Raw genomic sequence first — 16,128 nt, 5'->3', positions numbered from 1 at the left:
TCACACAGTGATGGAGGTCCCACCTCTAGTTAATCTCCAAAAGCACTCTAGACAGAACTTCCTCTTAATGAATGTTGCCTTTCTGAATGAATCTGCGATGGCTTGAGTGCTCACTGGTCCTCCTTTTACCTTAGACCCCACTCACTTGACATAGTGGGTGACTTCGCTCAGTACTGAGGGATGTGACAAGATTGCACGGGGCCTTCCCCACAGCACGCTCGGGCATCGCTCTGCACAGAGAAGCGTGGTGCAGTCTCGCTGGGGCACCCGGGTCTTGGAAGTGCCTTGGTTTTGCCCTTGCTGACTTCCTCATGGGGCTGGCCTCAAGGTAAGAGTGCCAGAATAGGCCAGTGGTTGGCCTGCCATTCCTATTCTCTGATCTCAGTGCCTTTCCTAACTCCTTCTGCTTCAGCTCGGCACCTCAGCCTCCAGGCCCACTGATGGATCCGCTGACCAAAGGGTCCTGTAGGAGTCAGATGGCACAAACTCTTCTATGGAAAGCCAAGTCATCTCTGTCATTTGGAATCCAGCCTCTTCAGACATGGCCAACAGAAGACCCTGAAGTAGAGTCGCAGGTCAACCTGTAAGTAAGTAAAAGAAACATCATCTGTTTGGGCCCATGCTCACTCTAACTTGAAATCCCTTAATGCCCAGGAAGAAAATACTTTTTACCTTTTTGGGGAGAATAGGGAGGGGAGAGGGGATTGGATGTTTGGTTCGGAGATTTCCTTTCTGTTCTTAATGATGCCTTCCTTGTGTATTTCTTCCTTTACTTGGCAATAGTCACTGAGCACCCACTCTGGCCAGGCCCTGTGTCAGGCATGGTGAGCACAATAGATTCAGTTCCTGTCTTCAGGGGATTTGCAGCTCATGAGACAGATAGCCCTTCATCAAATAACCATGCAAAGAAATACTAACAAATTTTGACAAGTGCCATGAAATGTGTTGCCTTGATTCAATGAACATTTACAGAATGTCTTCTCTGTGCCAGCAGCATCTTGGGGATAGAAGAGAATAAGGCAGTGTCCTTACCCTTGAATAGCAAATCATATCTATAAGGGGAAAAAAATCCAGTATTATTCAGAAGAAGTGATGATAATAATAAGTATAGTATAACTAATAGGGACTCAAGTCCCATGGGGTAGTAACTGTGTTTTCCTGTTTACTCCTGAATCCTCAGGGCTTTGTTATGATGTACAAAAATATCTGTTGGATGAATGAATAAGTGAATGAAGAGAATACGAAACAGGGTGCTTAGTTCTCCAGGGGAATCCAGGGCAAGTAGGTGCAACAATATGATTGACTTACGAACAAATGAGATGCCTCATCAATTCAGTGTGACAAATATTGATCAATACTTGCTGTACCCAGTGCTTTTGTGGAGCTAATTTGTAGCTGGGGGCAGGGATCAGGATCACCTGAGGAGCATAAACAATTTATGCCCGAGGCCCACCCCAGAGATTCTGATTCATTGGCTCCACAAAGGCGAAAGAGGACTTTTCGGCATGTTTGCCTTCACAGAACTTAGAGCCAATCCAGGGAGACAGACAAGTAACCAGATAACTCCAGTCCTGCTTGAAAAGAACCAAGTATAAAGTGCGTTAGGAGTAAGTACTCTGCTGGAGCACAGGGAAGAAAAGGTATCAGCTGAGATCAGCCTGGTAGGATGAGCCTGGGCCAGGACAGGAACAGGGGAAGAAGACCACTTTAAACGGAGGGAACTACAGAGCTAAGGCTCAGATCCATGAAAAGTATGTTTCAGCAACGTCGACAGGTGTTAAACCAGTGGTTCTCAGTGCTGACTGCACATGAGAATCCACCCCGGGAGCTTTAAGAACCAGGAAGCCTGCGTCATTCCTCCAAGATTCCAAGGTCTAGGGTGAGACACAAATACCAGTACTTTAGAAAGCTCCCCAGGTGATTCTCATATGCCACAAAGGCTGAGAAACGCTGTTTTCACAAAAGTGACCACACGTAATTAAATAAATACAAAATAGAAGCAGCTTCTATGCCTCGCCAAGGGGTCTGAACTTTCTAACTTAGGCAATGGGGAGCCTTTGATAGCATTTACAATCTGAAGAGATAATGCAGTTTAAAAAGTACAAGGTTGGGGCGCCTGGGTGGCTCAGTCGTTAAGCGTCTGCCTTCGGCTCAGGTCATGATTCCAGGATCCTGGGATCAAGTCCCACATTGGGCTCCCTGCTTGGCAGGAAGCCTGCTTCTCCCTCTCCCACTCCCCCTGCTTGTGTTCCCTCTCTCGCTGTGTGTCTCTCTCTGTCAAATAAATAACTAAACTCTTAAAAAAAAAAAAAAAAGTACAAGGTTCACATCGTTTAGAAAAATTCATGATTGCCAGTTCCGTCATGGATTCTTCAAGGAAACATGGGCGAGTCTGGAGTCACCACGGGCTTTTCAGAGTGACCACCATACCTTCCATAAATCGCCCTTTAATGAAAATATGAGATTTAATCTGAAACCTAAAATTTCAGTAAATACTGAATTATCTGAGCAGAATTATCCTGTTGCTGGCAAGGAAGGGCAATGAGACGGGGCTCCATCCACAGAGGGTGCCGCGGAGAGGACCCCGGAGAGGACCAGCAGGTGCGCGTCCATACCGGGCACGCCCTGGGTGCCACCTCTTTTCTAGACTACAAGCCCCACAGTGCTCTGCGCACATGACACAGTCAAAGGGGCGGGCAGGGCTGCGGGAGAGCCTATGAGATGCCGCGGAAGCAACCTAATTAGCATCTGGAGGGCCCTATTGATGAGTTATCTGGTTAAGGATGGGCCAGGCCCTGGTGATTGGTGGCCGACCGGCTGGCTAGGCTGCAGGGAGAAGGGGTTAGTGAACCGAGTCCGGATCAAGGACTGAACCCCAGACTCAAGGGCCGGACTTGAAACTGATTGTACCAGGAGTCCGATGTTGGGTTCTCTGGAAAACGGGCTAGAAAGATGTGTCTTTAAGAACCGCTGCCGTTCTGTGAGCCGCTCATTCATTAACTCATTCATTCAACAGTGTTCATTGATTACCTGTGTACCAGGCACGTGTGCAAACATCCTAAATGCCTTTTCTCATTTGGTCTTCATGAAAACCTGATGAGGTAGCTACTGTTAGCTCCGTTTTACAGATAAGGGAGCTGAAGTCCAGAAAGGTTAAGAGACAATTCCAAGACACACAGCCTTTAAGTGACAGGGCAGGGATTTTGAACCTAGATTTGTCTAGCTCCAGTGCCCGTCTCCTAACCTCAGGGTGCTCAGCCATGCAATCAGGAGCAAAGTGTTTATGGAATGTAGGCATTCACAGGGCATCCTGATATATATGAATATATATGCATACATATTCAAGTGAAGAATATAACAGTGTCTTACTGGACACCAATCTGGACAGATTCTGAGATCAAACAATTCACTGAGCATCTGTGTGCTGTGCTGGACCCTGTGCTATGCACTGGGGATGCAAAGAAAGCCTCTCCTTCCAGATGAAGGGGGGTGAGGAAAGTGCTATTCCCTAGGGCAGTCCAGGGAGATTTCCCAGTGGAGGGAATACCTGAAGAATGGAGCTTTACCAGGAAGAAGTGGGAGAGGCCTTCCCAGACAGAGGTGACCATATGTGCAAAGGCCAGCAGCATCAAGGCACTCCGAGTGTTTAGAGAACCGTGAACAGTCTCATTTGGCCAGTGCTTCTTGAGGAGTGGTGGGTGGTGAGCCTGGGAAAGTAAACAGAAGCCTACTTAACCACTGAGGAGTGGGAGGGCTTAACCACCGACTAAGAAGTTTGGTTTTGAGTCTGTAGGCTGGGGCATAGCATGATCAGATTTGCTAATTGGGAAAATAACTGGTGTCATTGGGCAGCTAAGTTGCAGCAGGATAAGGCTGGTGGCAGGGGACCCTATTAAAGTGGCCAGGGAAGAGATATAAGCATTCTAATGAGTGGCAGGAACCATGGGATTGATTCAAGAAATATTAGAGAGGAAGATTAGAGTGGTACATATGTGGGTGGTGGGGTGAGTAAGTGACCCTCTGAATTTTGATTCGGGCAACTGAGTGGTTGGTCTTGCCATTAATGAGAGGGCCCTGAGATGAGACAATGCAAAATCCAAGATAGAATAAGACAAAGATCATTAGATAAATGCCATCAGTACTAAAAAGGGGTACAGTTACATCTCTGGGGGCAGAAGATGCTTAGGAAAGTCTTTTCAGAGACAGTAACATGAAGTAGACCTTGAAAAAGGAGCACCTCCCTTCCTTTTCTTTTTTTGGACTACCTTTTAATAGGCAGAGATGGGGAGGAGAATATTCTAGATGGCCAGATCTTGGTTTGCCTCTTGTGTGGTGCAGTATTAGGAAGTCTGGAAAGTCAGATTGAGGGGCATATTGTAAAAGATGTTGTACTTAATCCCTGGGCCATGGGGACCCTCTGAATGGTGTTTGAAACATGCAAGTGATGGTTTGAGCCCTGCTTTGGCAAAATTCATTTCACAGCTGCGTACAGCAACGAGACCAGGAGCCAAATAAGAGATGGACTAGGCTGCGTCTTCTTGGTTGTAAGTTAAATAAATACAACTCAAATTCAGGCCAAAAAGGGAGAATGTCTGGGTTCACATAACCAAACTAAGGAAAGGGATGGATCTGGCTTCAGGGATGGCTAGATCCAAGGACGCAAATGCTGCCTGGTCAGTGAATTTCTTTCTCACTCCCGTGTCCTCCAAATTCTTAGCCCTGCTTCTCTGTTGGTCTCCTTGGCTCCTACTGTCTATGAGTTGTCACCATGCAGCAGGTGACATCTCAGGTAGCATGAAACTTGAGAGGAAAAATCTTTCCCATTCGTTAGAAGAAGCATGGGGAAGGTCTGGGCCACGTGTCCACGCCTGGTTTTGTGGGCGAGTATGTTACCAGGGGAAGAAGAGATAGTTCTTGTCTGCCCTGGTGAGCAGAGCAGCCTTGGAGAAGAAAAGGTGTCAGGAGGTAGGAGAAGAGGATTCAAATGGGTCATGGAAGCCATTGGAGGGATTTCAAGATGTGGAGTGGTCTGTGAGTGATCACAAAAATAACTTAGGGAGTTTTTTCAAAATATGGCTCATGGAACCTATTTAATTGGAATCCCTAGTGGTGGGACTCAGGCGGCTGGCTTATGGTGTCTAATGCAACCGAAAATTTGCAGATGGAACTGCAGTCTGACAACTGAATGTGATAATCAGACAGCTGTGGAGCACCTTTGAGAATACTGCGATTTCACTTGGGAAGGGAAGGCAGGAGGCCGAGTGCGAGACTCTGCAATCCTCACTTCTCCCAATTCGTAACCTTGTTTCAGGACCATTAACAACCCGAAATGAGGTAAAATTTCTTCCGAGACGTGTTGAGTACGTTAGGGAAAAACTAAGGAAAGCTATTAGAAAGATGGTTTTTGGGAACATTCTGCCTTAAATGGACGTCAGCCAGAGGGGGAAGGAAGAAAGTTTGAAAAGTTTTTAATCCCCTCTGAATTCTCTGCTAATTCGCTTTTACTATGATTCATGAAAATATCCTACCAAAAAGTTGGATTTCTTACAACGGGTAATTCAAACTTCATTTCCCTTGCTAGGTGAATTGGCAGTGGTTTACTTTTTGATCTTTTGAGGAAAGTTGGCATGTATTTGAAAGAGTTTGTCTTCAAGGCATTATACAAATATAAGGCAGTTTTGTTACTTAGACGTTTTTAAAACAGCTTCCAAAACCCTTGAAAGACCTAGTTTGTTCCTGAGTGAAGGGCCACTTAAGCTTGAAAGACAGTGCTAGAAAGTAAGCTTTTTGGTTTACAGTTGGGGGAAATTCTGTTTCCCTGTCTTCTTGTTTCCATGGAAAAACTCCTGCTCTGCTTGCATGGAGGAAAGAGGTTGAACCGATAACTTGTCCCTCTCTCCTTGCCCCTCTCACTCTTGGGATTTGGTTGTCCACAGAGCTTGTGTGTTATCTCCTCTCTTGTTTCCATTTGGAAAAACACACCTGAGTCCTCTAGAGGCAGGCATGGAGGCCCGTCTGCCTTGGTCTCCCCTGTTGGAGCTCAGCGGTCCTGAGACAGCAGATCCCCTGGCAACCGTCCAGGCAAGCATCCTACAAATGGCCTGTTCCACTTTCGAAACTGGAGGGATGGGGGAATAATAAGAAGGCAATTTGGTTGTCAGGCTCAACCACATTTGCCAGTGAGACTCTGACAGTAAGGAAGTTGATATTTTGATTTCCATTTGCCTGACTCCTGTCCCTAATTCTTAACTGATTCCAAACACAGAGAAGAGAGTGTTCTGATGTACTGATAAGCTCCCACAGCTCCCACGGTTGTGAGACAGGCAAGGATTTGTGGGGGTCTGGTTTGGCTTGCTTTGTTTGTGTTTCCTGTCTTGTTCTTCCCTATCTTAGAAGAGCACCTGGCATGTAGAAAGTGGTCCCTAAATATTTGTTGGGTGTTAAGTGAAGGGTGATAGAGCGGAGGTGCCAGCTAGGAGGCTTCTTTCTGCAATGATGAGGGTCTGAGCTAACGCAGAGAACATGGAAATGGAGAAGAGAGGAGTAGTGAGGGAATGAAGGACATTGTGGAATTCTACACACGCCCACAGGTGCAAAATGGTAGACAAGCCTAGGCATTGCAGCAGTATTAACAATAGCAAAAGATTAAACTAGGGAGCTGGTTCAATATGATGCATCCACGCAGTGGAATACTTTGTGGCCATAAGAAAGAATACAGGAGCTTTTTGGGTACCGATTTGGAAAGATCTCCAAGATACACCGAATGAAAAAAAGAACAAAAACAAGGAGTAGAATTGTGTATAGCATGCTACCATTTGTGTGGGAAAAAAGGAAAAGGGAACTTGCATTTTTCTTTGTCAGTGGCTAAACGTCTCTGGGAGGAATACAAGAGGAAATGGGGAACTGAGGGGGCAAGAGAAAAGGAGGCTTTCCCTGTACAACCTTCTAGGTTCTGTGGGTTTTGAACCAAGTAAGGGTGTTCTCTCTTCAAAGAATAAAATACAAATACACAGATACAAACATACAGCTTTCAAAAGCAATGCTGTGCAGGCAGCAGGAATAGCACCGGGCAACCCACCCGATGCTGGCTGTGAGCAGAGACATGGGTGATTGCCCTGAACCTTGTACCTGGAGTGGCTAATCAGGGAAAAGGTGGCAGTTTGCTGAGCCGCACACAGGAGTCGGTGTGAATGTGGTCCAGGGCTGCACGGGTGTCCGTGGAACGAGGGCCCACCCTTAGAAGTCCGAGTTTGCAATTGGAGAGAAAGTTCCAAATTGGACCTTTGGTCTGGGGAGTTGTTAGCTTAGAGGTGATATTTGAAGGCACAGGAGCAGTGAGGTCCCCAGGGAGGGAGGTGGCCTGAATCAAAAGGAGAGGATCTTCACCGATTAAGCTAGGCATGAAGTTAAAAATTGCATTTCTGCTTCGTGTGATCTGAGAACCAGGAGGAGTATGGCCTCACTCTGCCAGGACCTCCTGGCCCTTTCCCGGGAACTGAAGCTGCCTGTGCCCTACTCACCATGGGAGCTCAACAGCCCCTGGAGAATAACAGCTAAAAGCAATCAGGTTTCCTAAGGAGGTTATGCCATTGCTAAGAATTGTATTCCTCTGACTATTCGAGTTTTCTGTTCTTTCAGATTTTGTAGTCCTCAAGGGCCAGCAACCCATTTTTGGTGCTCACCTCATCCCAAAGTACCAGAACACTATAAGGACACACTATAAATAGCGACTAGATAGTATTATTCTTTTAAATCGTTGCTGTTACAGAGCAGAAGGAAATGGTTTAGGCTGCCCTGCCCTAAATTCACCTAGCTAACACTCATTTTTATAAGTCCCATTTTGGCCTCGGAAGCAGACTTGTTTTCTTGTCGTCTTCTATAGTGATAAATGTTCTTATTAAAATACTTTGCCTCCTACATTTCTGTAAGTTTGGTTTATCTATTTCTTTGCTTTCTTTAAAGCTCTTTCTCACTCTTGGCTTCATAGTCTCATTTTCTTAGACTATCTCAGAATCAGAGTAGCTTAGTGAAGTCAACATTTTAGAGAGCCCTTCAGAAATATAGTTTGGCCTTAAAAGCACCAAGTAAGCTACTTTTCTTCCGCTACATGGTCTGAATGTGCCTGCAGGAAAACTGTGCACAGATAAGCGTGGAGTGGATCTAAATTGGTCCAGAAAATTAGAAGGAGAATACAGAGATCATTTAAAATGTAGCCTGGGCCTCCCCCCTCCCCTCTCCTAGGTCCCCTCAAGGTAAAATTCAGTCAGTTCCAGAGCATTTATTTCTATGCTTGAGACTAAGAATTTTTCACATATGGGTATGGGCTATGAAGGAGATCAAAATATGCCACCCCAAAATATGCTACTTGGCATAAAGATTAGTTTGAGCTGAAGGCAATGGGGAAAAAACACACAGGAAGAACTCGCTGCCTTAAAAGCAGGGCATAAATTTTCTTTTGTAAAGGTGCCCCCTCACTTCTCCCAAACCTAGAGGAAGAGAACAACCCTTACTGCCAGAGACAGAGAAGGAAGGAATACAATTCTTAGCAATGGCATAACCTCCTTAGGAAACCTGAATGCTTTTAGCTATTATTCTCCAGGGGCTGTTGAGCTCCGTGGTGAGTAGGGCACAGGCAGCTTCAGTTCCCGGGAAAGGACCAGGAGGTCCTGGCAGAGTGAGACCATACTCCTCCTGGTTCTCAGATCACACGAAGCATCAAGATGGGTCTGCAAAAATAAGCCTTACTAAATAACTTCTATCTGCCATTAGTTTTGCCCATATATTTGTCTTACCACGATTTACCACTCCTAGAAGAGCCTCAAATCCTTCTTTTGATTAGTCCCTTCTCCACAGTTTATTGCCCTTTGTTAAAAGGGTATATAAACCCCTGAGTCTAGCTGCTTTTTGGGGGTTTGCTCCTCTGCGGAGCCCTTGTGCATGTAAAATTAAAAATTAAACTTGTATGCCTTGACTTCTGTTGATCTAGCTTTTTGTTTGGTTAATTTGCGGGCCTCAGTTTCAGAACCTAAGAGAGTAGAGGAAAAATTTTTCCTCCCCAACAGCTATGTTCCTAAAGTGTGAAAATTTCAGATTTCAACAAATTCTAGCTTGTCACAAAGAGACTTTTTTTTCTTTGGGTTGTTCTTCAAGCATACACACACATCTTTCTAATGAGAGGCATGGAGCACAACTTCTGTTTATTCAAATAGTTACTGTGCTCAAATTAGAAATCATGCTAAGTGCTTCTTCATATGTATTTTCTCATTAAACCCAACAGCCCTATGAGGAAGGTACCATAGTTATCAGTATTTGTTGAATTAATTCATTATTCAAGCCCCATTTTACAGTTGTAGAGCTGAGGACTCATGAAGGAGTGATCAAGCAGTGAATTAATGGTGGGCTAGACAGGGCTAAGTAAATATAGGCAACACTTATGCACATATAATTTCTCTGTACATATAGATATTTATTTAAGTTTAAGGCCAGGGTTCTATGTTTTCTCCGTATGACATTTTTAAAGAATTTTTTTTGTGCTATAATTTACATGCAATAAACTGCAAGGATCTGATCCACTTTTTTTTTCACCTGATCCACTTTTTAATGTTACAGCACCAGTCACTTGCACTTAATTGTATCACCTGCTTATTGAAGTACACCAACTACCAGGCATAGGAAATGTGAACTTCATGAACTGATGGCTAGTGAATGAGGTCACAATTCTTCCATTGTGATGGCTTCCATAGCATTTGCTTTGTTTGCTCATATTACTGACATCATATTAATCTCTGAAATGAATTTTTCTGATATTAACCTGAGGCAACATTTACAGTATTCTTATGTCTGACTCAAAACAAATTTCATGAATATGCGATCTAATGGAGCTCACTTCCAGCAGCAGCTGATAGTGAAATTGAGAGCGCATGGGGGTGCTCTCAGGCCTGATCCTAGAGAAAGTTATGAAGCAGCCTCTGTGTTCACCCTACCCAGTCTAGCTCACCCTACCCTCCTGTGTTACTCCTGGCACCTTGTAAAGAAGAAAAGCCCTGGGGATGTGATGGTTCTCCTCGGATCTTTGAAGGGCTTTCCTATAGAAGTGACCTTAACTTGTTTTATATGGCCCCAAAGAGTGAGCTGGCTTGTTTTCATTGATTCATTGATTCATTCATTCATTCATACACAACCCCACTAAGAGCTAGCTGACTCTGTGACAGGTATTATGTTAGGTTCTAAGGATTTTGCATTAAGCAAAACCAAGGGAGATCCTGCCAGTGTGAAGTTTATACTCTAGTGGGAGAGGCAGGTGTTAATCCAACCCCTTCTTTGGAATTTCTAATCTGGGGGCAGAGGGCGGGTCAGGAAGAAGGAGTTTGGAGAGTGCATTCCAGGTCCTAAGATGAGTAGCCCGGAAGCTGCTCATGAGCTGAAGGAAAAGGAAGAAAGGCAGAGTGGCTGAAATGCTCAGAGGGAGCAGGCCCGACCCCACAGTGGTGGCGGTGGGGGGTGGTATGTGATGGTAAAGAAATTGAAGAAGAATGAAAGGGTGAAGATGTAGAACCAGCTGGTGGAAATCCAGGTGTGGTGGACTTTAATTCACTCTGGGAGAAAATGGTTTAATAGCCAAAATGGAGGGCCTTGGGGCATACTGTGTTTGTGATCACTAATGGTGTGTAAGTCAGACTGGGTAGCTCTTTTTCAAGTATCTGATAGAGAATACACAATCACAGATAATAGGTTGGACCCCAGATGGTCCCTAAGTCTGTGGAGCTGGAAGTCTCTGGAAGTCTCTTCTACCCTAAGATTGTATGATGAGACAGGAAGACTGACGAGGACGTTGTTGGCATTCAGAATCTTCTGGGTCTGGGATTCAGACCACAGGGACCTGTCAGACGGAGGGACTGGGCTGGCTGAGGATGGGTGTTGATCACCCACGGTGACTGAGGACTGACCATAGAGCTCGGGAGGGAGAAGTCAACAGTGATTCATTCCATAGCTTGCAGACTATGAAAATAATTGAGTGCTGGCAGAAGTGAGAAACCACATTGTTGGATCAGTTTCGGAAAAACCACACTGACCTCCTGGCACTTCTGGGAGAAGCAGGAAAGGTAACTGAGCATATGTCAAGCCCAGAGGTGTAAATTTGGGACTTGTCAGTAATACTGATGCCCATAAAAGTGCACAAGTCCTTCAAAAGATGGACTTCAGGGAGCACCTCACATTTGGGAACAAAAAGAGAAAGAAGGAGCCAGTGAAAGAGGCAGAGGTGACTGGTTCTATGGGGTTCTGTAGAGGATGCCTTCCCTGGGCATCCAGTGGGTAGGAAGTGGGTCTGCCAGCATTTCTCAGGTCACCTTTGGAATTTATTTTGGTTAAAAATACAGGTGCTTAGATCCCACTCCTGAAGATTCTGATCGAGGAGGTTTGGGGTAGGGACTGGGCATCTATATATTTAGATGAAATTTTTTTAAGCAAACTCAAACTTTTGCAGAGGACAACAGGAAGCTGCTCAAACAGGAGATTGTCTTTATGGCGTTGTGTTGGTGAAGGATTTCTTAAGTCAGAAAAACAAAGACCAGAAAGGAAAAGATTGAAAATGTTTACATTAGAGTTTTAAAATTTCTTCATGATAAAAGATACCAGGAGCAGATTTTTAAAAGAAAAACCACTGTTTTGAAGATGATATCTGTGATTTGTTAACCAAAAAGGGTTGGTATTCAGAACATACCGATAATTCTTACAAATCAATTAGGAAAAGACCAACAACCTACAGAAAGGGAGTGGGTGAAGAAGCAGGAATAGGCAAATCCTAGAAAAGGTAGCCCATATGGCCAATAAGCAAAAGAAGAGTGTTATCAGGGGAGTGCAGATTGAAACCACACCTCAGTGAGACACTATTTCATATCCTTCAGACTTGCCAAAACCGATTTCTGACAACACCAAGTGTTAACGAGTATACGGAGCACCCACAGTTCCCATGCTGCGGTTGGGAGAGTAAATTGCTACATTCACTTTGGAAAACAAATTTGCAATACGTAGAAAAAATAAAGATGCACATATGACCCAGCAGTTCTACTCCTGGGTATGTCTTCTAGGGACATGATTGCCATCGTACTGAAGGCGAGATGTAAAAGGATTTTGATTACAGCGCTGTTTAAAAACTGGAAACAATTGAAATGTCCAACAGTAGGAGAATGGAAGAACAATGGTACAGTAATCCAGAAGGCTACTCTACAGCAGTGTATGTGAATGATTCAGAGCTACAGGTATTAACATGTACAAATCTCAACAACCAATTGTTCAACCAGAGAAGCTAGTTGGAGGAAGACATGCATAGTAATGGTATTTGTGTAAAATTTTAAAACATGCTAAATAATACTGTATATTGTTTATGAATAAGCACACAGTGCAAATATAAAAATATGAGCAGGAAGTATAAACCTAATTATTTAGTGATTATTTTAGGGCAGGGCGAGATGACAGTGGGACCAAAGAGGTACTCAGGGGTTTCAAGTCTGTCTATAATGTTCGTTACATTATTTGTTTTTCTTTTTTTTTTTTTTTAAAGATTTTATTTATTTATCTGACAGAGAGAGAGCACGAGAGAGGGAACACAAGCAGGGGGAGTGGGAGAGGGAGAAGCAGGCTTCCCGCAGAGCAGGGAGCCCGATGCGGGGCTCGATCCCAGCACCCTGAGATCAGGACCCGAGCCGAAGGCAGACGCTGAACGACTGAGCCACCCAGGCGCCCCACGTTATTTGTTTTTCTATGTCTTGAAATATTTCATAATAAAACAGACTAGAGAAAAAAATCCAGATGATTCTGATATATAGCTAGGTTTGAGAACCAAGATCTAGAGTCAGTGCTTCTCCAAGTTCAATGTGTATATGAATCCTCAGGGGATCGTGCCATTCTGTTTCATTAGGTCTGAGGTGGGGCCTGAGAGTCTGCATTTCTCACCGGCTCAGGTCCAAGGACCACACTATTCTGAATCGCAAGGGTCAGAATAACCTGGGTGTTCTCTAGGATTCTTGGCACACAGGGTACTAACCCACTCTGGATAGCATGCTTCCCTTCAGGGTCTGGGTGCAACTGGAGGCAGATCTTGTGCATCTCAGTGGAAAAACGTTGAGGACCTGGGGAGAGAGACCTTGGAGGGATTTCCCCAAAGAAGCAAAATCTGCAGGTGATCAAGGGAGGTAGGCAGCAACATATGTTATCTGTTCATTTTTTTTTTTCCTTAAACCAGTTTCTGCTTAACACTTTGTGGTCATGCCTGAATAGGTCTCCTGTGGGCAGATTATCCTCGGAGCTGGAAAGCTCTCCAGTCCCTTTTCTTAGAGGAAAAGGGAAGCTCAGGTCACTGAAGAGTGGGGAAGGGAGAGAGCAGATGCACAGACCTTACATTTGCAGGAAATCTTCTTGTAGGTAGTGGTTCCCAGCTTTCTGGATGGTGGGTCTTGAGCTGAGAAAAGCACGACAGACCCCCCCCTTCCCCAGGCTTCTGCTCTGGGCACCCACACCTGAAGATTGCATATGCTACTCCTGAGGGGATAAAAAGAGGCTGTTTTACAATTTACCATATTTGCTCGACACAGGTGTGCCTTGCTTGCGCAATATTTCTGTTCCCGTGAAGTCCTGTGTCCTTGACATTTTCCCACTGAACCGTAAGCACCCCAAGATCCAGGGACCACACATCTCAGGTGTAGCACCTGAGCCCAGTACCTGGTATCTCATACGTGCTCAGGAACTGTTTATTGAATGAGTGAAAGAATTTTGACTCAGATACAGTTTTTTTTAATGAAACTTTTGATTTTGAGAGAATCATAAATTCACATGAGGTTGTAAGAAAACAAAGAGAGGGGCGCCTGGCTGGCTCGGTCGGAAGAATGTGCGACTTTTGATCTTGGGGTCGTGAGTTCGATCCCCACCCTGGGCGTGGAGCTTACTTTGAAAGAAGAAATAAAGAAATAACACAGAGAGATGCCAGGTGCCCCCTGCCCAGTTTTCCGCACGGAGGCATCTTGCGTCACGGGTGTACGGTATCACAGCCAGAAAGTTGTCACCGATACAGCACCGATACAGAACCTGGTCCTAGGTTCCTGTTCTACACACAGCCCTGTCACATGTTAGATAAATGGAATCAACAGTCTGTAACCTTTTAGGATTGGCTTTGATTCACACTTCGATTCATGCACCATAATTCCCTGGAAATATATGTTACATTTATCAGCAGTTTGCTCTTTTAATTACTGAGCAATACTCCATGGGCTGGATATACCATGCTTTGTTTAACCATTTGCCCCACTTTTTTTTTTTTTTTTTAAGATTTATTTATTTATTTTAGAGAGAGTGTGAACCAGGATAGGGGCAGAGGGAGAGGGAAAGGGAGAGAAGCAGACTCCCTGCTGAGCACGGAGCCCGACGCAGGGATCAATCCCACACAACCCTGAGATCATGACCTGAGCCAAAATCAAGAGTTGGACGCTTAACCAACTGAGCCACTCAGGCACCCCCTAACCATTTGCCCTTTCAGGGACTTCTAGGATTTTTCCAACCTGGGGCTATTCTGAAGAAAACTGCTGCAAAACATTTGTGTACAGATTTTTGTGACTATCCATCTTCATTTCTCTGGGATAAATGCCCAAGAGTGTAATTATTGGGTCATATGGGTAACTGCATGTTTAATTTTATAAGGCACTGCCAAACTGTTCTCCGAAGAGGCTTAGCTTACCATTTTCCATTCCCACCGAGATGTGTGAGGGGTCTGACTGCTCCGATCCTCGCCAGCATTTGATAGGGTGTTTTTTAGCTAGAGAGAGAATTTCAGAGGCACTGGTAGAGATCATTATCGAGAGGAACTTTGCAGGGAATTATCTGGGAAGGCTTGAATTATAATAGAGAACCAGGTAAAGTCCAGGGACATGTGTCTTCGTCGGAAACTTAGTGGATACATAACTACTGTAGGAGGAATGCATTCCAGAATGTTGGAGAAAAGAGGATTCAGGTGAGAAAGGTGTCTTAGTGATGGTGAAAGTAACATCAGATGCACCTAGAGGTTGTCAGAATATCTAATGGTAGCTGAGGGGTGAGGAAGGGGAATGAGAAGGAGGCAGGAGCCCACCTGAGTGTAAGCAGAGCAAAGGTGAGCAGACCTTATCACTTATTCATGATTCATTTATTCAACCAGTAATCCCTGAGCAGCCAGCTATGAACTAGGTACTCTGTAAGACACATGAGGCATAGTGATGACCACGACAGATAAGGTCCCTGGAAGTTGGAATAACCAGCATTTATTTAGTGGTTACTATGTGTCAGGTGTTGTGCTAAGCACTTGTGGTATCTTTTCATCCTCCCATAGAGACAGATATTATTTTCAGCCTATGTTACAGATGAGGAAGGAGGCTCAGAGAGGATGAGTAACTTGCCTGAGGTCACAGAGCTGTGTGCCATAGAGCTGAGCTCCAAATCCAGCCCTGTCTGACCACCTTATGGCTGGGGGAACTTGCTAAGGGTATGCAAACCTAAGATCCTGGTCCAAGGAACACATGATACGGCACCCCAGAACCAGGATAGGGACAGGGAGCTATCTGAAGCAAGAACCAAAGGGCTCTGACTCCCAGGGCTCCTTACACTCTACAAATCTGCCTGCTGAATTCTTCCTTCCTCGTATCTGAACTGTCTTCAGAAGAGAACAGAATTCTTCCATTTCATCATTGGAAATGACTGTATGATCGCATCTCTGCTTTTTTGGTGTCACTTACCTTCAGGAGAGACAACTGGTCCCTTCTGTGCAATAAGCTGTTCTGGCTCCTGGTGTTAGGAGGCTCAGGCTCCATCCAGGCCTAAATCTGTAGTCTGGCTCATTGTTTAGCCTCCCTGTTCCTCAAATAGGGGGGTCTCTTCCATCTGTCTCTTTCTATCTGCTGATCAAGAGGGCTGAGGCCTCGTCCTGGAGCTCCTGACATTGAACTCTGCTGTCAGTAGGCTTTTGAAAATCCTCCTGTTGCTTTTCACAAAATCTCTCTGCTGACCCAAGAAGAGTCCCTGCACTTGCTGTCGGCTTTAACTGTTCCAGCAGGGCTGGAAATGACAGGGGCCTGGATTAGTGGGGTCTGGCCGGTCTTCAGGGGG

The 16,128-nt window shown here is 45.0% G+C and overlaps 1 protein-coding gene across 1 annotated transcript in view; it reads left to right on the top strand.

The window, feature by feature from the left end:
* Positions 1-440: 440 nt before the first annotated feature.
* The window catches only part of GARNL3 (GTPase activating Rap/RanGAP domain like 3), a 127,095-nt gene continuing 111,407 nt past the window's right edge, over positions 441-16,128 (top strand). Inside the window, exon 1 of the mRNA XM_035015772.1 lies at positions 441-583. Coding sequence (XP_034871663.1) covers positions 441-583 — 143 coding nt within the window. The remainder of the gene's footprint in view (positions 584-16,128) is intronic.

The sequence above is a fragment of the Mirounga leonina genome, unplaced genomic scaffold (assembly GCF_011800145.1).
Source record: "Mirounga leonina isolate KUSES-001 unplaced genomic scaffold, KU_Mleo_1.0 Mir_170, whole genome shotgun sequence".
Lineage (NCBI taxonomy): Eukaryota > Metazoa > Chordata > Mammalia > Carnivora > Phocidae > Mirounga > Mirounga leonina.
Note: the sequence above shows the minus strand (reverse complement) of the source record. Positions and strands in the feature narration are given on the sequence as shown.